This window comes from Arvicanthis niloticus, chromosome 1 (assembly GCF_011762505.2).
Source record: "Arvicanthis niloticus isolate mArvNil1 chromosome 1, mArvNil1.pat.X, whole genome shotgun sequence".
Lineage (NCBI taxonomy): Eukaryota > Metazoa > Chordata > Mammalia > Rodentia > Muridae > Arvicanthis > Arvicanthis niloticus.
Genome location: NC_047658.1, coordinates 93,239,189 through 93,260,685, shown reverse-complemented (window position 1 = coordinate 93,260,685; position 21,497 = coordinate 93,239,189). Strand labels below are relative to the sequence as shown.

General features: G+C 41.3%; 1 protein-coding gene across 2 annotated transcripts in view; it reads left to right on the top strand.

Moving 5' to 3' along the window:
• Positions 1 to 21,497, top strand: part of Xpo6 (exportin 6) — a 94,733-nt gene that overhangs the window by 58,675 nt on the left and 14,561 nt on the right. The window contains exons 10-14 of one of the 2 annotated variants that reach the window (XM_034496702.2): positions 8,028 to 8,136; positions 9,513 to 9,605; positions 10,899 to 10,968; positions 14,511 to 14,670; positions 18,897 to 18,989. In XM_034496702.2, the coding sequence (XP_034352593.1) occupies positions 8,028 to 8,136; positions 9,513 to 9,605; positions 10,899 to 10,968; positions 14,511 to 14,670; positions 18,897 to 18,989 (525 nt within the window). The remainder of the gene's footprint in view (positions 1 to 8,027; positions 8,137 to 9,512; positions 9,606 to 10,898; positions 10,969 to 14,510; positions 14,671 to 18,896; positions 18,990 to 21,497) is intronic. The other variant, XM_034496710.2, reaches the window with a different exon arrangement.

The following is a 21,497-nucleotide window of genomic DNA, read 5'->3' as shown; positions in this document are numbered from 1 at the left end:
CTCCCTACCTCTGTTAACCCAGTTGAAAATCTTCTTCACAGTCATGCATAGAAGTTTATCTCTTAGGTGATTCTAGATCCTGTCAAGTTGACAGCATTAAAACCACAATTACTACTACTACTGTTTTGGGTTTGTTTTTTTGTTTGTTTTTGAGACAGTACATCTCTGGCTGGCCTCAACTCATAGATCTGCCTGCTTTTGCCTCCCAGCCCTAGGAATTAGAGCATGTGCTGCCATGCTCAGCCTTTATTACAGTTTTCTATCTGTTTGCTTTTAGACAGTGTCTCAATATGTAGCCCTGGCTGTCCTGGAACTCACTCTGTAGACCAGGCTGGCCTTGAACTCATAATGATCCACTTGCTTCCTTTTCTTGAGTGCTGGAATTAAAGGTATGTGCCATTATACCCAACTCTTAATTACAGTTTTTAAATACAGAAAATGAGTGTTTTTCTTGATTCACAGACAGACAGCTTATTTCCTATTTAGTAAAATGCTTGTGCCATGGGCCTGGGAGAGGAAGAGGGAAATGTGTGAGTTCAGCGTGCCAGCAAGTAATGGTAGGATCCACACACAGGAAAGGTTAGACAGCAGCAGGGTAAACCTTAGTGTTTTATATGCTCTCCTATGTGCTGTGTTCTACTACACATTGAGTAGGTAGGCTCAAAGATGCATCCTTTGTATTCCATTGTCTGTGGACCATTGTGCCAGCCCTGATTCTTACGTTTTAGCGTAGTCCCTAGTGGTGACAGGCACTTGGAGGCAGGGTCTAGCTCCAGGTGCTCTTCTGGGTACTCAGGGGAGAGGCTGCAGGCTGCACCTGGCTTGGCTATAACGTCTGTGTCAGTACAGTACTGATGAGAGCAGTGACTGAGGTCACCAGGACATGGCTTCAGAAACAGCCTGGGCTGTTGTGTTTGGTTGTATTTAGGTAAGTTTGCTCAGGAAGCTTTTGTTTCTGTTTGATGGTGACAGTTGCTGAGACTAGGAACTAGCATTTAGAATGCTTGGCATGTTGTAAGTTGTTAGTAAATGGTGCCAGTCGGTTGTCATTGCAATAAAGTACCTGGAGGAAAGGTTTATTATTTTGACTTGTGAGTTCGAAGGTTTGCTTAGTCCGTAGTGGTTTGCATCTTTTGTTCCTGGGCGAGGCAGAACCTAGTGGTGGGAAACAGGGGTGGAGGAAGGCTGATGATATCGTAGTGGCTGGGGAAGGTGAGGGCCATGAACTGGTGGAGGGAAGAAGAGACCAGGGACAAGCTGCATCCTTCCTTTCAGGTCATGAGTCTAGTAACCCACCCAACCACCACCCCTCAAGACCCTACCTCTAACTGGCATATCTTCCACGTGTACATCACTGCAGGATACTTCAAACCATAATGGTGGTGGAGGTAGTGAATACCCTTCCCCGGAATTATGCCAGATTGAAGGAGGCAGATATTTCCTCTTGGGAAGAGAGGTTGTAGTAGGTCTCTAGAACTCTCTTTAGTGCTAAGGTGTTTTGGACTTTTAAATTAAATACTGAAATTCCAAGTTTAAAATTTTGTTCTTTCATTTGCAAACATTCCTTGATTACAGAATAACTTCTAAGTTGCTTTAGTGTCAGGTCAAATGGGTTATGGCTGGAGAGTATGTTCATGCAGCAGAAACCTTACAAAATAGTAGACCTGGTGCGGGTTACCGACTTTGACAGTTGCATTTTGAATGTGATTCTTTGAAGAAAAGCTATTAAATCAAAATTTGTTTCTTGTCCACCAAATAGGCATGCCCTTTGGTTCTGGAATTGTACCTCACTCTCCTATGTTTTTGTTTATATCTTACATGTTTATGTTTATATCTTAGTTTTGGGGAATGAAATATGAAAGTGATTAACAGCAAAACAGTCTTTAAATCACAGAACAGACAGGAAGTATGGGGGATATAACACCACAAAGGAGATTGCTAGTATTAAAAGTCAGGTTCCTGGAGATCGTTTGTACCTGTAAGTGGGACAGTGATCTAGGGAGTTTAAATGCCTCTTCTGCTTCAATGATTCCTTTTGGTCAGGTGTGACGCTTCACATTTCTGTCTGAACAGTGGATATCTTGCAGGAGGGTTAGGATTTCGGAAGTCATGCATATAAAACATGGACACAGTGTCGAGCTATATATTAAACACTAATGGTTACAGTGATGACGAAGAAAAGAAAAGAAATAATGAAATGCTGCTGCCACTTGGCTATAGTGCTGACCATGGGCAAGCTAAACCCACTTTCAGGGCAACCTGCTATCTTATAACACAGTGCTCAGGAATTCTGGCTGCTCCTTTAAATGCTAGGAAATTTTCTCATTGATAGTTTTATTTTTCCTCATGAAACTTAAATGTTCATGACTTATTTTTTAAACATATTCATTTATTTATTTATTTATGTATTTATTTATTTGTGTGTGTATGTGAGAGAGAGAGAGAGAGAGAGAGAGAGAGAGGATATGTGATCTTATGCCATGTGGGTACAGGAGGTAACCATAGAAACTAGAAGAGGGTGTCAGATCCCTCCAGAACTGGAGCTCCAGGAAGTTGTAAGCCATTCTTTGTTGGTGCTAGGAAACAAAATCAGGTACTCTGTAAGAGCAGAGCCGTTCTTAACTCTGAGCCGTTTCTCTAGCCTCATGGCTTTTTTTTTTTTTTTTTTGATCATAATTGTAGTATAAATTATGGAACAACTTTAAAGTTTCACTGTCATTATAAGTTTCTAGTTTTAAGGTCCAGGATCTCTTTCCAATTCAAAGTCTCTTAACTGTGAACTTCTGTAAAATAATAATTTGCTGATTTTTTGTTTTATTCTGCACATAGGAGTGATTTTACATACACACCTTTAGCAAAGCAGAAAAGTGAAATCCTCAAAACTTGCCTGATTTCCGTTAAAACATCTCCTTGGACCTGTTTTTCGTACTTAACACTCTAGTGTAGTTGAAGGAGAGAACTGGGAGAACAGCCCCAAGACAGTCCATGTGGGTGTACAAAGGAAGAACACTGACTTTTGCCCTGTTCTTACACCATACATCTTTACAACAGTATGTGAGCACAGAAGCTTCGGAATTAAGGATTTGAAGGTTTGGAAATCACTCCTCTGTCTAGTGTAGCAGAGACAGCAGTGTTACAGGAGTAATTACCATACTTATTTTTACTATGAGCATGCAAATGTGATTGAATGTTTGTCATCTAATAACACAGGCATACTTTTATAACCACATTTGTGACTTAAGCCAGAACTTCAAAACAGACTGATCTATAGGAAGTAGTCAGAAATTGTTTTCTTGGTGTCTCAAATGGGAAACGTAGGTGTGGTTAAGTCACAAAGACATTACTTAGTTCCTGTCCTTGTGGTTTTTGAGTTTTGCATCATTTGTTACAACAAAGTGGCATTGTAGGTTACAGACTTTGAAGCACAAATTACTGAGATTTATTTGTGGTTCTAGGAGCTTGGAAATGAACATGTTGGAAACTGTATGTTTCTTGCTTAGTGAGAATGTTCGAGTTTCTGGCTGAGAGCTGGTAGGAACTTGAGGCCACAGATAAATGCCTGTATTAGAACTGTGGATGGGCTTGATTGTCCTGCTTACCAGCTAGAGGGCAGCATAGAGAGCTCAGGTCTCAGGCCCCACTTGCTCCTTTGTTTTGGGAGTGATTGTATCTTCCTCATACTTTGGATGAAAGCCCTGAGACTGTGTGGGGGGCCTTGGCTTACAGTTAGTGCTCACTGAGAAAGTGCTTGCTGCCTATTCTCCCTTTTCTCTTGGTGTTCATCTATGGGGCCAGGCATTTGTGTAGAAACTTGGGTTTTACAGAAAGAGGAAGAAACCAGTGTGTGAAGCAACCTAAGTTATTGTGTCATGTTCTGTGAACCCCTTTGTCACAAGAGTACTGGTAAGTGCTGGTTACAGAGCAGCACAGGAATTTGAGTGTCATTAACTTAGATGTTAGGCAGTTAGCTCCTTCAGGGAGGTGTTTATGCACCAGTCATTATTTCATAGAGGATTTTGTATCAGTTCCTTACAGTTACTCATGTGAACTCTGTCTAGTTTGGGTGTGTGGACTCATTTTCATGCACATTTCCTTATTTGTATTTCCTGTATACCTTACTTTTTAGCTGCTTTAAGTTGGCTAGTTTTGTCTAGCTGAGTTTGTGTCTACTAGGGCTTTTCTCCATTTATACATATATACATTGTTTTAAAGGTTTTTATTTTGTGTGTATTAGTGTTGGTCAGTTTGTATAAGCACCACATTCATGTCTGGTGCCCAGAGAGGCCAGAAGAGCATCATATCTCCTGGAATTGAAGTTACCGACAGTTGTTAGTTACCGTGTGAAAACTGGCAGCTAGACCTGTGTCCTGTAGAAGAGCAGTAAGCCTAACATAAGTACATTCAATACTACAGAATTTCCCCTAAGTATTACTTCAATTCTATCAAGAGTTTGTTATATACCATGTCACTTGATTTAAATTATTATCAAATTTCACTTTAAAACCTCTTTATTTAACTTCCAAATATTTGGGAGTTTTCCATATGTCCTTGTTAGTGTTTTCCAGTTCAGTTTTGTGTTCTGGAACTAGCTGTATGACTTTTAGTTCTTTTAACTTTCTTAAGGGGCAGGAGAGATGGCTTGGAAATTAAGAATATTGGATTTGGCTGGGCAGTGGTGGCACACTCCTTTAATCCCAGCATTTGGGAGGCAGAAGCAGGTGGATTTATGAGTTCGAGGCCAGCCTGGTCTATAGAGTGAGTTCCAGTACAGCCAGGGCTATACAGAGAAACCCTGTCTCGAAAAACAAAACTAAACAAAGAATGTTGGATCTGAGTTTGATTCCCAGTACTCATGGTGGCTCACAATAATGTATAACTTCAGTTTTAGGAGATCTGAGCTCTATTCTGGCCTCCTCAGGTTCCAGGCATGTAGGTGGTAGACAGACATAAATGCAGGCAGAATACCGATACGCATAAGATGAAATTTAAAAATTTATGCTTAGAGGGGCTTGTCATGAGAAAGTAATACTGCTGGTTATGATCTAAACTCAACCCTTCTTACCTCTTTATAGACCCTGTACCCAAATATAGTCACACTGAGGGGCAGTTCTTTTACATATGGATTGGGGTGAGGAGAGTCACAGTTCAGCATTTTTCATCTGAAGAACCTCAAAGAGTATTGCTTCCATAGTGTTAGTGACTACTGATTAATGTGATGTTGGCACCTGCAAATTGTCTTTCTCATGGGAAAGGCAGCTGGAGGAATTCCTCAGACAGCATGTGCAGGACTCCGCCAGTGAGCTTGAGCAGTGGAGAGGAGTGGTGAGGTCCTACTGCCTTAGTCATCGCTCTCTTGCTGAGATGACACCATGGTCAAAAGCAACATGGAGGAGGCAGCTTATTTCAGCTTATAGTTCCATGCCACACCGAATCACAGAGGGAAGTCATGGCAGGAGCCGATGCAGAGAAATGCTGCTTACTGGCTTGCTCTTATGACTTGCATAGCCTGCTTCTTATGCACCATGACAGCCTGCCTGGGGTGGTATTACCCACAGTGAGCTGGCTTTCCTATATCAATCACTAATTAATAAAATGCCCATAGATTTTCCCTACAGGCCAATGTCGTGGGAGCATTTTCTCAGTTCAGGTTCTCTCTCCCAAATGACTCTAGCCGGTCAAATTGACATAATTTAGCTAGTATACTCCAAGCCAGTATTTTCCTTTATAGTCTTTTTGTTTATTGGGAAATGTTATAGCTGTCCTCATTGCGATGTTCACTTACTCAGGGTGGGGAGTGGTGGCAGAGAATAGGTGTAGACAAGCAGCTAGGGTCTCTGTCCTGTCCACAGGGCTCTCTGATGCCCACTGTACAGTTTGGGAGATGAGTTACCTGTGTGCCTTTAGTACAGTTCCTGACGGGGTTTAATTTCTAAGTATTACAGGACTTTTGCAAGTGGAGTTACCAACTAGCTGTGAAGTTTTTGTCTCACTTAAGAGTTCTGTGTAGAGAGTCTTGGAATTCTCTTTTAGTTGGGCAGTGGCAAAATATGTTTTCTAGTGTGAAAGGAATTTTCTTTCTGTGAGAATGTTTTGATCTGACATAGCAATTTTTAGCAAAACACCTACAATTTTATGTCACAGGCAAATAGTGCAGTCTTGTGGGGAAGGAGCAATGCCTGCTCATAGTAGGAAATGAGCTGATGTACCCACCTAACTGAAATGTGATAGCCTAGGAGGACTGTTAGAAGTCTTAGGTATCTCTATGGCTGGTAATGCTTAGGACTAGATGGACTGTAGTTGACCTTGGTTTGATTCTTTCAAGTTCAGCTCTTGGACTGGGTGGTGAATTGGTTTAGGGTACTACCAGGAAAATGGGAACCACATTTATTTTAACTGAGATTGTAATGTAAACATTTGGTTTAATAGATGTTAGAAGGGTAAGCAAACAATGAGGGAGGCAACCCACTTGTTAACTACAGGAAGCAGCTCCACCTATAAGCCAGGGGCAGAGGAAAGCATTAAATAAGCTGCATTTTGCTGGTGAGGGTTCAGGACTCTAAGGAGTAGGCTATATCCTTTGTCCCAGGAGCCCTGAGGAAGCCTAGGAAGCTGGCATTTAGGTTCCTTTAGGAGCTCCTGACCCCTTGAGCATGCATATGATGCATGAGACGGTGCTAGGAATGTAGAGTGATATTGGAAAGGAATCAACCATGGAGACATAGCTGTTGCTGGGCAGCATTGCCAGAGAGCAAGCCCATGATGAAGCTCTTCACCATTCTTGCTACCTTGCAGTCTTCCTCTGGCATCCCTGTGACAGTTTTAACAGGTCCAGTAGAAGTATGCTCTAGAGAGCTTCAGCCCCAGCTCACATTGCTTACAAATAGGAACCATGTCTTAACTGCTCTTAGGAACTTCTCAGGAAAGGCAAGCATTTAGCCGGCATAATCTAGTCTTGAAAATAAGTGGTTTGGGGCCCATGTGGTGCTGCCAGGTATTATGTAATAACATGGTATCTTCTATGGTAGGTTCTTACTATGGAAAGTAGCCAGATGTAAGGCTTGAGGCATTTCTTTGACAATTACTTTTAGATACAAACCAGAGGGTTAAGATTTCTCTAAGGCCCTTTTAATTTCCTTTTAGTTTCTAAATGGTCTTAAAATTAATTGCAGACTGAGTTTTAGGTGTGGCTGAAAGCCACTGGTAGTTTATATGTAAAGAGAACATGGGATCTGAGTGAGGGAGCCCTGGTTTCAGAAAAGCTAGCTTTGTTGATCTCGAGCAGTTTAATTGTAGTTTTCTCTTCAGGAAAATATGGGCAATATCCTTTACTTCTCACCAATATTAAGTGTTAATGGAGGGTACGGTGGCACATGCTTTTAGTCCCAGCACTTGAGGCAGAGGCAGGTGGCTCTCTGAGTTCAAGGCTGTCTTGAGTTTCCCCACCTCCCACCTGCCCCCAAAAAGGTGCTACTCATTGATATTCACATAAAGTACCTGTATTCCCTAGGGAAATGATATTAAAAAAAAAAAAAAAAAAAAAAAAAAAAAAAAAAAAAAAAACCCTAAGAACTTAAAAACATGTAGTAAAATAAAAGGGTCTTAAACTGCTGCACTAGAAAATATGTATTTGACACAAAGAAGGTAGTAACTGAGGAACATATGACACAAACATGGCAGACATAAACCTCACTTTATTGATAATTATATATAATGGATTAATTTCTGTTATTAAGAAGCAGAGATGGGCAGAACGGATTTGAAAATCCATGATCCAGTTACCAAGAAGCAATAAGCACAAGAGCTAGTCACAAACTTAACTGTAAAAGAGAGTCCGTCAAAAAAAATGTGATATAAATAGTAAAGTACCTGCTTATCTCTTACACACCCAGCCAACTCAGAAGAAAGCACCAGCACTTTAGGTGTGTCCAAGGTGAGTGCTATTCCTACAGGCCCAGAGTCCTGGTCAAAATCTGAAGCTGAAAGCTTTCTTTCACTTAATTGATATTGAACCTTTTCCTTTCCCCTAGGTACGAAGATGCCCTGGTCCTCTTGCTTACAGAGGTGTTGAATCGAATCCAGTTCAGATACAACCAGGCCCAACTAGAGGAGCTGGATGATGAAACTCTGGATGATGATGTAAGAGCATTTCTCTGCTGCTGTTCTAGCTTGTCGCATTGCTTCTGGAAATGCTGTGCAGGCATTACCTCTGTGGACTAGAAATAGAATTCAAGAGGCCAGATGTCATAAAGAATGCTTTAATGAGAATGTTGTAATCCCTCTGCTCTCTATCTGCCTAGCTAGATACTGACAGGACTAGTTGAAGAGATGTTCAAATGAGAAGACTGGAATGGTAGTCTGTTAGCCATATGCTGTGAGCTAGGTTTTTGTTTTGTTTTGTGTGGGGTTTTGTTGTTATTGTTGTTTGCTTGTCTGTTTTGTTTTTTGGATTTTCAATAAGAGTTTCCCTGTGTAACCCTGGATGTCTTGGAACTGACTGTAGATTGGGCTGAGCTCAAACTTAGAGATCTGCCTGCTTCTGCCTCCTAAGTGCTGGGATTAAAGGCATGCGCCACCACTGCCCGGCATAAGCTGTTATTTTTAAACTGAACCTTGAGTGTATTGCTGTTGGTGTGTTCAATTAATAAGGAAAATATTTTCATGGGTACTGGTCCGCTCCTTATAACTACCAACCACTTAAAAAATGTCTAGTATTACTATTATGCTCAAAATCAGAGGGACTGGTGCCATGACCATGACCTTGAGAGTCTAAATTCTTAGAGTAAGAAAAGAGATACTCTACTTAGAACAGATGCTACTTAGAACCAGACAGCTTGGATTTGGATCTCTGCAGTTTGGGGCACAGAGGAGATGTTGTTTTCCTTTTTTATGAGCCTCGATTTCCTCTTGTCCACAATAAAAGTATACTAACTTGTGTTGACAGTTACATGAGGCTACCACAATGTGGAAAGGTGAGTTGTGCTGTTGACTGAACTGAGGTCAGGGCTTCCTCATGTTTAACTCTGCTAACAATCTTTAGAACACCATATTGAATACATACTGATTCTGGAGGTTTGAGGTAGAACCAGCGTTTGTGTTGCTGGCAGGTCCCTGGGGACACTGATGCTGTCTATGAACCACACCTTGAATGGTGCTCATTGAGTCACATGCATGTAAAGAAATGACTGGTCCCTGTTAGTGGGATAACAGAAAAGCCACTCAAACTTTTCACATGTGGCTCTCTGAACTCTAAACTCTTGTGATTTCAGGAGGAAAAGTGAATTGTTCTATGTGAATTATTTGATTTCTGAAGAAGTAACTTGTTAGGAGATGAACTTACATTAAGATAGTTAGCTAGCTGGACCTTTTCAAAGTTCCAGATCCCTGGTTTCACTTATTTCCTGTTTTCTCAGGATTTAACATTTGAGAATGGATTTAAAGTAAAAGGGTGGCTGATGATGAAGAGGACAGGGTTCTACCTGTCCTGGAAAGCTGATACCTTTGTTTCCCCACAGCAGCAGACAGAGTGGCAGCGGTACTTACGCCAGAGCTTGGAGGTAGTGGCCAAAGTGATGGAGCTCCTTCCCACACATGCCTTCTCAACTCTGGTAACTCGCCATTTGCAGGGGAAATCTAGTTGGTTCCTGGCCCATAGAACATGACTTTTGTACTTACCTGTCCCTCTCTCTGTATCTATAAATTATGTACGTTGTAGTTGCATTTATTCATGTGCGTGCGTATGTGCGTGCGTGCGTGTGTGTGTGTGTGTGTGTGTGTGTGTGTGTTCTGTCTTATCTATGTGTGTGTGGAGGGCAGCTTCATGTGATGTTCCTCAGGTACCATCTACTTTGTTTTTTTAAAGACAATACCTCTTAGTGGCCTATATAACTCACCAAATAAGCTATGCTGACACAATGCAAGCCACAGAGACCCTCTTTGCTTTGCTTTCCCAGTGCTGCCGGTACAAGAGCTGTGCCACCATACACAGCTTTATATATTTCATGTGAATTCTAGAGATTGCACTCATGTCCTCTTGTTTGTGGGGCAAGCAGTCTACCTACTGAGCCATTTCCCTTGCCCTTGTTTATTTGAAGTACTGTTTAGTCTTAGACATAGTATGAATTTTAGAAGTGTCTCAAATAATGTTTTTTATTAGTAACTGGGAGGCAGCCAGGCCAACAGAAGTGTTACTTGCAGAAATTGCATTGATAAAAGACTAGCCTGTGTTCTCACTATGGACAGATTGCTGAATCTCTCTGCCTGTATTTATATGCTGGATTTCATCTCCTCCTTAAAGCAAAATGAGTTAGTGGAGTCAGTATATACTCTGCATATAACAACTGCAAGCCACTGGTTGGCATTCTCTCACAGGAAGTGGCAGTTTACTATGCTTGTGGCCTTCCTTAGGCAAGTTTAAGTCTTGACTTATCTTGATGGTGAATATAAAAGCCTAAGAAAGAAAGGGTTCTGTCTTTTAAGTGAGCAAGGGAAATATACCCAAATAACTGGGCCTGCCTTCTTTTTCTCTTTGCCATGCACATCAATAAGACCTAAGTGATAATTTCTTTGCAAGGTCAGGGACCTCAGACTTGAGGGATGACCTAGCTCTTTAAGTTGCAAGTCTTATAGAGTTGAAGCCCCTTTCTAGGACTGTAGTAGTCATGTCCCAGAATCATTTGCTATCACTTTTAAAGCACTCAAACTGGCATTGATTTCTTTATTGTTCTGGTACTAGCAGGTTTTATCTGTAAGATTGAGGAGGGCACTGAAAGGGGATCATGCTCAGTACCTGTAAAGGGAAGTTGTCTCCCCATAGGCGCACTCAGTGCTTGAGTGTTAAAAATAGTATCAAAACTTGCAATTTATGATTTTTGTTTTAAACTTTGTCTCTTTGTTTTCAGTTCCCAGTTCTTCAGGACAATTTAGAAGTTTATTTGGGATTACAGCAATTTGTAGTTACTTCGGGGTCAGGTAAATTGGTCTTTACTTTCAAATTTAGCTTAGCATTAAAAAATTGGACTAATAGTTAATTATTGCCACCTTTGCTGTAATAATGTGGTTTGCCTTGTACAGCTTCTCTTTACGTCTCTTCAACTCCCAGACAGAAGTTTTGTAAAATTCCTGCTACAAAGAAGCTGTGGGGGGAAGCTAATCAGGGCAAAAAGTAAAAGTTCTGAAGCGTTTTCTTATATACCTTAAAACAGCAAGTGTGCTGGAAAGAAAATGGTTGTGGGCTTTCACCAGGGTAGTGTCTACCTCTGGCTTGTGGAATGAGGCAGCCAGAGTGCCAGCTCTAGTCATTCTGGAGCTCTCCTGCTGTGAGAGGCCTGCAGGAGGCTCTGCCTGCCCACAGCTGGATGCCAAGACTTCTGGTATCCCAGGTTGGAGTGGAGGGTTAACATTTGTTACTTTGCTGATAATAATTACAGCTTTTTTTGTAGAACACTCATGTGTCAGGCACTATGTTGTTTATTGTGTTGTTCCGTTTTCTCCTCTACTGTGAATCACAAGTATTATTGCTAGTTATCTGTACTTTACAGAAGAGACAATGCTCTTCCGAGATGTTGATTTACCCAGGGCTGCATAGCTGGTTTGTGCTAGTAGCGGGGTTACGTATAATGAGGAGCTATGGAAAGATACCATAAACTGACATTCGTTTTTGCCAGATGAAAATACCAGTAACCTCAGTCTATGCTTTGCCTACCCCCCTTGCTTCTTTTATCCCACTGTGTACTGCTCTTGAACTGTTCCATATGGGCTGATCTCACTGTAGCTTTTTGTGAGGCCTGGCACTGAGCTACCTTCTCAGAGGGCAGCTTGCTCCTGGGTGAAACTGGTCATTCATGGTAGGACCTTTATGGGGTCTCTTTGTGAGGCTGCCCTTCTGCAGGGGTTTTAAATTCTTTTCTGAGATCAGCTTCCCTTCATCAAAGGACAGTCTTTTGTCCTGGCCTGCCTGAAGCCCATCTCCTGCAAGTTTCACAGAGAACTTCTAGGTCATTATTACAGTGCATACTCTACTGAAAAACCTCAATCTAGAGAAATCATTATTTCTTGGTTTAAAATGAGTTTTCTTCTTCATGATGAAGCATCCCTCCACACCATACGTTGAAATGAAAGCCCATGCTTCCAGTGCAGAGCTTTTTGAAAAATTGAAAATGGTGAACAGTGTGTTCTGGTCCCTTGGTGGGTTTGCTCCCTAAAATACCCCTTGGTGTGCTGGTCAGTCTTGTTTCCTGGTGGGTTGCAGCCCCTTTCATTTGTGGTTTACCCTTTTGTAGAGGCTTTAATCCTTCAGTCTCAGGTAGCGGGGAGTCAGGTATAGTTTCCCCTTCTTTTGACTCTGTTTATGACACGAGTGATTATGATTGGTAGCAGAACCAGTAGAGTTGCTGTGAAGCTCAGGGCCGCTCCCCTCACCTCAATACACACTCACATTAGGAGCACTTGTTAGCATATCTGCTACTGCTGAAGTTTTTATCAATGCTTTCTTGGTAACAAAGCAAGGCAAACAGATGCCTGTAGCTGCTGTGTGCCTCTCGCCCCTAGCAGGTCAACTTTTGCTCTTACTGTCGGTCTGTCCTGTGTGAGGACTGAGCTCCTCTCCTTGGCCGTTCTCCTCATACATGTCTTTGAATTTGGCTTTTGCTGTTCCCCGATGAGATTTTCCCTTAGCTCTCAGTAAGCCTTCAAGTTTGGTTATATTTATACTTTTATCCCTTCACCCCTTGAACAAGGAAGCTGCTTTTCAGACTGCTTCCTGATAGCTTGGTTTATTGGGGAGAGGACATTTTAAATGCCTCTGACCCTGTATGTAGCAGGATTTCCATCTAAAGGCTGTACCTCACAGACATTGTGTTCTGTGCTACTGGATGCAGCTCCTGTGAGAGATCAGTAAAGAGACGGGCTTGCAGATGGTTGTGGAGTGATGGAGAGAAGATTGTTGGATGTCCAAACCTTGGTCAAATAAGAAAAACACGCGTCACTATGCATAGTAGTGCTATGTGCGCGTCCATGGTGGGGGAGGTAGGTTTCCTAGAGGAATGGGACAGGGCTAGAGAATTTAATTTGGGATATATCCTGCTTCTGTGTTTGTCTGCCTTGCAGATAGCTCAGGAAAGTTTCATCTGCAGTTTTGATTCCTATGAACCTTTTATAGAACACATATTAGATTGAACTAGACAGAATTAGTTTTATTCAGTTCAAAATGGTCAAATGTCAGCACTTTGATTTTATTCAAACCCAAAGTATAAAATACATATACTTGAATAAAATACTGTGTAGGCACATTTTTATTCAAGTTGCTGTGTATGTGGCTAGACAGACCAGGCATGCTTCAAGGGGCTCATATGATGTTGTTGGTGATGATCCTCAGTAACAGGGAACCTGAGAGTAGGAAAAGGTGCAGACACACAGCAGAACGAACGACTGTTTATTCTGACTAGTGGCCAAGTTGGCTGTTGGGCATAACCCCACACTAAGGGTTTTATAACCAGTAAGGAGGCAATAGATGGTGGTAGAGCACACGCCGGGGGAGGAGGTTTGGGATAGATGATGGAAGCCTAGAGTGGCTATGGGAGGACCGAGTTGAAAAGTGCTAAGGGAGAGTGAGTTTGCCGGAGCCCAAGGCTAGACCTTAACTATTGCTTCCTGCCTTGTTATCTCCTGTGTGTGACAAGCACTTTATCAGATTCTTGTTTTTCTTCAGACTGAGAATCCTTACTGCCTTTTGGTTTTGTGAGTATCTGTGAAGAGACAAAGAGTGATTAAATTGAGGATATTTTGTCATCTTAGCATCACACTTACTAGGTTTGGATGTTTGTTGAAAAGTAAGAAAGTTTCAGGCTTTAGAAAATCTCTAGTTCTTTGTGATCCATAATAATTACAAAGTTTAATGATGCCCTATAGGTTGTAGGATTTTAATGTAGTTAGTCCTATAGTGAATTACTGATCTGATCTTCCCCATTTTAAGGCTGAAGAGACAAGCAAGAGTTGGGTTGATGGTGCTATCTACTGGACCTGAACCCCGTGTCTTTTTTTCCCCTGATGTGCTGACCTAACACCTAGCATAGCACACGTAGTTCATTTTTTATCAGGGTCAGTCTTCTTTCAGCTTGGGAGAGTTCCATTCTGAGACAGCCATAACAAGGGCATCAGAGCTGGAGTGACTGAGCTCACAGAGAGTTCCAGCAATGGGACCGTGCTGGCTCTTATTTACTGGACTCACTCATTTGCATGTCCTTTTTCTTAGTTTGGTAATGCCATAACTGTACCAGTATCAAAAGGAGTTGTATTAGGAATGTACCAGGCTGTCTGTCTTTGTCCTGGGTCCCTGGAGCAACATAGATAAGTTGTAGGTGGAGGGTATGCTCAGATGTCCTATTCTGTACTGGGAAGCAACTGAAGATTTTTACTGTTAGAGCATTAGTTTACCCCATTTGATTTGTTTTGGAATGATTGCTTATTACAACTAAAGCTTGTTCTCTGGAAAACTGAGAGATGTTGTGTTCTAGGACACAGGCTGAACATCACAGCAGAGAATGACTGCCGGCGTTTGCACTGCTCCCTGCGAGACTTGAGCTCCCTTCTGCAGGCTGTGGGCCGATTAGCTGAATACTTCACTGGGGATGTGTTTGCTGCAAGGTTCAATGATGCTCTCACAGTTGTGGAGAGGTAGGTTGGCTGTGCCATGCACCCCTCCTTCAGAGTTCAGCTCTCCTTTTTATGGGAGGGCAGCATGTAGCCCTATCTCGTGTCCCTTCTGTCATGTCCAGGTTAATATGGAGCAGACTGCCATTTGCTGTATTGAGCTTTAGGACCCTCATCAGCAAAACAGTGGGAAAGTTTCTTGTAATTTTACTATGAGAATTAAAGGCACTTCATGTGGTGTAAAACACAGAACACATAGTAAACACAAGCCAAGCTATAACTTCACTGACAACCTTGTCTGTTGATATAAAAATGGTTTCAGACTCAGAAACTCCAGGTACAGTCAAGGTCTGTCAAGAAAGCCCTACTGGAGGCTCAGATATTTTGGTCATCCTGATAAGCTCTTAGAAATAGTGATCATGGGAGTGATCACAGAACTTTGTTTATTGCCTTGCTTGTTCTTTGAATATTTGTGTTTGTTTTGTTTGTTCCTTGACTATTTGCATCTATTGTATTGCTAGTTCTCAACCTAGAACTGACCTTAATACTTGCATGTAATTAAAATGGTATAAAAGCAAAAAGGAGGAGGAGAGATGAAATAGGGGGTTTCTGGGGTGGGGGGGTGGAAGGGTGGGGAAAAGGGATGAAATCTGAAATGTAAATAAGTAAAATATTCAATAAAAAAAAAAAGAAAGAAAGCCCTGCTGAGGCTAGGACAATACTTTGCAATCGGGACTTAAGTTTGATCTTTAGAACTAACATCAAAAAGCAGAAAAAAAAAAAAGTTAAAAATAGTTAAAAATAAAACAAAAATCTCAGGCACAGTAATGTACACTTGTAATCCCAGCTCTGGGGAAGGAGATACAGGCTGATCCCAGACACCCTCTTCTACTCAGCTTCCCACTGATCATATCCTCCCCCCCCCACCCCCCCGCCAATAAGAAGGAAGAAAGGAAAAAAAAAAAAAAAAAGGAAAGTACCTGAGGAACAACACACATAGTTGTCCTTTTGTCCTGTACACCGACATATCACTCATACCCATGAACTTATACATGTACATGTACACACTCATGCACGAGAGGGAGGGAAGGGGGCAAATTTCATTAGTCAACAGCATTCCTTTTCATGTACACAGCTGGTGTTAGAGGTCTAGGGTTTTCAGGGTTTGTTTAGTTCCTTCAGCCTCCTGAGAAAATTGTGCAGTCTATAGTCCTGGCTGGAGTTTGGGTTCTAGGAGAGAAACTGAGCTATTTGCTGGGAAATATCTCATTCAGCTGCCCAGTTCTCACCCTAAAGATTTTGGACACTGAAGGACAGGTGGAAGTGTTGGGAGCTTTGGACAGGCTCACAGCTGTGGATTCACAGCTGTGTAGGCATATGTACAGCTTGAAGCCCAGAGCTGATGCTTTAATTCATGGAGTGGCCTCATCATTGGTAACATACAGGGAAACAACCCCAAGAACTGAGTTAACTTTCATACCAAATTTTTTACTTTGTTTATGTGAGACAGGGTCCTATTATGTAGCCTGGCTAACCTGGAACTTACTATGTAGACCACCAGGCTATCTTCTAATTTATAGAGATCCATCTCTGCCTCCGCAACCCACTCATACCAAATTCTTTTAAAAAAATGTATATTTTAGCTTAAAACTGAAAATAACTGAGAGTTTTAAATCCCTTAACAACAAAGTTAAAATTAATGATAGTAGTAGTGAATAACAGTATTCTGTAATAACAGGAAAGGGGTGAGTAGTCTGACTGTCTCATTTCATTTGACACTTTGAGAGGTGAGTCTTGCCATTTTGCTCCTGAGCTGATGTGGTTGGTCGTGGATGCTTTGTTTGGTTCATGTGTTAATGAGAAGGAAATTATGATTTTAAGAATTCAAATTCCAGGCTTTTCCCAAACTATAGAATTTTGAATTCCAGAGTCTAATTTTCTTTTTCTCTGTCTTATGGTAGGCCCGTTTTCACTAATGATTCAGTAAGGATAGAGTACATCTTTCTGTCTGAATTAGTTAACCAGTACTGAATGTGGCTCAGTAAGCAATTTAGATCTGTATGTCAGTCTGCTTAACTAACACTGGTGAGATGACATCAGAGAGCCTGAATTGTTGTAAGGCCTTATGCTTACAAACCTATCTACACAGCTTAGGTTTGCAATCTCAGCACTTAGAAACACCTGCTATTTTGTCTGCATCAGGACTAGTGTGTACAGTTAGTTGGTGGTGATCAATGCCTTTGATCCTAGCAATTGGGAGCCAGAGGCAGGTGGATCTCTTGAGTTTGATACCAGCCTGGTCTATAGAGTGAGTTGCAGTATAGTCAAGGCTACACAGAGAGACTCTGTCTTGAAAGACACCCCCTTCCCCCGCCCCAAATACTATATGAGAGAAGAAGGCTTTTCTATAGTTTCACAGTCTGACTAACCAGTCTGACTACCAGTTTTCTCTTTTAGATCACATAAAACCTGATATTACAGTTGCCGAACACATAGTAAATTACATGTTTAATGTACACATGATTTAAAGAGCTAAACACCAGAAGACTGGGAGAGATGGCTTAGCTATACTGTAGGGGCAAGGACAGGAGGATGGCTGAGACTTGCTGGACATCAGCCTAAGTAGGTATATCGAGATCCTATTTCAAGAGAGTAAGGTGAAGAAAGCTAGAACAGAACACTTAGAAGCCATCTATGGCCTCCGTGCTTGCATGGCATACATACAGAGCTGTGATCTTAACACTTGCTGTACACAGTTCTGTGTTGCTCACTGATAGTTGCTTTCATTCCTGTTACAGCATAACTTCTTCCTAAGGCTTTCTGCTAATGACTTGACTCCTTACTCTTACTTTCTTGACTCTGTGGAAGTGCCCTTCACACTGTTCTCCAACCCTCAGTCCATTTATGGTTTCCTTTTGGAATAAAGTTGTGCATTCCATACATCTGAGAGGAATATTTTCCAGAGCACAGGCTTCCTTTCTTCAGTGCTAAGCTCTTTCAAGATGGTAGTTTCCAGACCCTCTCATGCCTTGGCCTGGGACCAAACAGCTGCCTCTGTAGTGTCCTCTTCAGTTGAGAGGTATGCTTGTAGTATTGTATGGAATTGGCCATCACTATAGTGTGATCTACTCACTCCGAGAGAGCAAAGAACAGAGGGCCTTCCTGTGTCCTAAAGGAGCTCTCTTCTAGGCCTGGTGCTTACCATACACAGTGGTCCTGGAATAACCTGCACACTCAACGGCTTAACTGTCAACACCTCAGTTTATTCCAGAAAGATTTGCTCCCTCATCTGCTTCTTATAGCATGTTATCATCAGTTTATCACCAGCAGTTTCTAGTCTTCAGAGAAGTTGAGAAGTATACAAGGAGAGAAGGAGGGAGACAGAGGATGGCTATGAACCAACCACCTAGATTCTAGATTCTATAGCAGACACTTTACCCTTTATTATATATTGATCCATTGTAAATGTTAAAATTATTTTGTTTGTCATGCATATTTTTAGATAAATTGTCAAAAGAGCAGGCTTGCTTTCTTAAAGAATTTTTTTTTCTTTATAAAATAGTATATATAGCTGGGCAGAGATCCTGTATGTAATTTCAGCATTTGAGAGGCTGAGGCAGGAGGATCAGAGGACCATCCTGGGCTATGTGACAATACATTGCAAAAAAGAAAAGTGTGTACACACATGGTATTAGATATTCATAATATATGATCTAGAAATACAGAAAGGTGGAGAGGAAACAGTAGTCCATAATCTACCTACCTCCTCCATTCCACCTCTAGAAGTAAATGGGCCAGCATGTTTTTCTGGTGGAAAACTTTTTCAGCCTTTCCTCTGTTGCCTGTGCACATGTGAATGTGCCACAGTGTGTATGTGTGTGTGTGTGTGTGTGTGTGTGTGTGTGTGTGTGTGTGTGTAGGTCAAAGGACAACTTGTGGGAGTAGGTTCTATGTGGGTTTCAGAGATCAAACTCAGGTGAAGGAGCTTGGTGACAGGTGCCTTTACCCATTGAGCTATCCCACTGGATGGTATTTTTAGGCTTTTTGATAATATAAATTCTGTGGGGTTTTAGAAAATGGTTTTGTATATAACCTTACTTCACGGTTCTAGCTATTTTCTTGGATAGAATTGGAGATCAGATTTTTTTTTTTTCTGTCTGAAAGTTTGGATTTTCTTTGACATCTTGTTCATTTTGTTTGTTTGGACTCTCATGCTTGATGTCCTTTCTCATCTACTCCTTTGTCAACAGGTTGGTCAAAGTTACTCTATATGGATCTCAGATAAAACTGTATAACATTGAAACAGCTGTGCCATCAGTGTTGAAACCTGACCTCATTGATGTGTAAGTAAAGTGTGGTGACTGTGCCTTCTCAAGAGAGACGTTAACCCTACCTCCAGATGAATTGCAGTTACCAACAATAGTGGCTGTCACACATAGAGGGAAAGTTCTTCATCTGATCCTAGAAAGACAGATTGTTGAGTATGGAGGTGTAAGTGTAATTGCTTGAGCTAAAGAGAGCAGGGATGAAGCTCTACAGGGCAGGCACTGCAGGAAATAGCAGGCAAGGGCTGTGAAGTTGAGAATTGGTGAGCACTAAAAGGTACGTGGGAATGAAGTAGAAACACCTGAGCCCTGCATCTCTCATTCTGCATGTTGTTCTCATTCACTGACAGAATTGGTGGATAGTGGAAAACTCCAACCATCTCAGACTCAAAAGATGCATCCAGTAAGGGGCAGGGGGTTTATGTACTTTTCATAGTGAAACCCTGTCTTGAAAAAACCACCCAACCAAAAGAAGCCCAAAACAAAACAAAAAAGAAAGAAAAAGTGCTATTCACTTTAGCTGAAAATTAAATAAATAGAGGAAAGAGACTTATTTACTATAGTTTTATATTTAAAACATGTTACTTTTCTCTTTGTGAACTGGAGAAACTGTGGCAGCTCCTAAGCAAAGTGCTTGTTGGCTCTTGATCAGGACAGCTTGCACAGGCAGGGTTGCAGGAAGGTTGAGAGCCCTTCTGCCTCCTTGTGGAGCTCTCTGGGGTACATACTACATTGATTAAAATGCTTAGATTCCAGCCGCTGGCCTTGCTGCCCTTCTTAGTTTTGGTACTTAGACTCTTAAGTAAAAGGTTGAATGGTTAGTGGATTCCAAATAGGAAAAAGAAACCAGCTGCCTGTTAAGAATTTCTAGATTTTCCTGCTTTGTGCTTAGTTCTTCCTTTCTTTCTTAACAAAAAGTTACAGATTTTGAAAATTTATAGAATATAGTTAAAAAGGGGAAAACAAACAAAGAAATAAACTGTAGAATAGAATAAAATCCTCCATTTCCCTGTGTTATGGCATACTTAGGTCCTTTTTGTTTGTTTTTGTTGAGCAAATTGATACATTGTAGATAGAGTGTTACTTCACCCATAAACCCTTCAGGTATCTCCTAGGAACAGGGCTACTTTATAGAACTATATTACCATTATAATCACTTAAAAAGCTGTAAGCTAATATCTAATTCACACACACATAGCTGAAGGTTTGATCATATCCAATATTAAGTCAGTCTCCTGTAATCTAGAGTAGTCCCTAGTTATATATGGTTTGTGAGCGAGTAGAGGTGTGTGTCAGACAGATACCACAGAGCCCCCAGGCCTCAGTTTACTGTTTAAAGAATATCCTACAGTCCAGATTTAGCAAGGTTATTCCTCTGTTTCAGCCTTAGGCTAAGCGTTTGCAGCAAGATGGCTGCATCCTGTCTTACATCATGTCAGTAGGCACTTGGACCATTGTTAATGCTGTTTTTACTTTTGAAGTGATTTCTGTCTGCATCCTAGCTCTGTCCATGGGCAGGCTCTAGAAACTGTGGCACTCGAGCTGCCCCTCATACCTAGGACCTGCTGTTTAGCATAATAATTTCTCCATTAAAAGGAATCAGAACTCCTTTGAGAATATGTACTAAGTGTTGGGGCAGGATACTGCTGGAGAATGTTGTAGAGTCAATAAATAAGGAAGTGGTTCCTGAATGTGTCTGGAATATGTAAGAATACACAGGGGCTGGCGTGAAAGGGGTTTTTCTGGTTATACTTGGTCAGAAATAAAAATACAATGATTATACTCTTTTGAGCAAAAACAATCCATATAGTCATACATTTTTAAAAAGATTTCATCAATGTGCATTGACAGTGTAACAGTGACCTTTAGGGGTCTTCATGGTGTCCATATGATGGAGATTTATATTTAGATCTTATCAGAATATCAATCCAGATTGCTTAGTGGTGACTGTAGAAAAGTTGTATGTAGCCTTGTTGGCTAGTGTTTTGAACTAGACTTCTACCTTGCCTCTGTAAGACCTGTTTATCATCTTTGATGAGTTGTGAGCTTTTGGAATTTCATATGTTCTGGGTTCTTTCTTTCTTTCTTTCTTTCTTTCTTTCTTTCTTTCTTTCTTTCTTTCTTTCTTTCTTTTTTTTTTTTTTTGTTTCTAACTGACCTGGAACAGGCTGTGTAGACCATACTGGCCTCAAACTCAAAGATCTGCTTGTTTCTGCCTTCAAGAACTATGATTAAAGATATACCTGGCATGTTTTGGGGGGTTTGTTTGGCTATTTTCAGTGTTGTTTTTAAACAGGGTTTCACTTTGTAATTGAGGCTGATTTGGACCTGGAGTATTCTCACCTCAGCGTCTGGAGTTCAGGGGTCACAAGTGTGTGCTACCATGCCTGGTTTTATCGTGAACTTTTAGTGTGCATTTTATATGTGTGTGATCCAGAGCAGCCTTGCAGAAGCCCAACACCTAGATGCTCCAAGTAGACAGATACTTAGAGGGGAAGTTGAGCTTTGGAATCTTCTGTCAAAGCT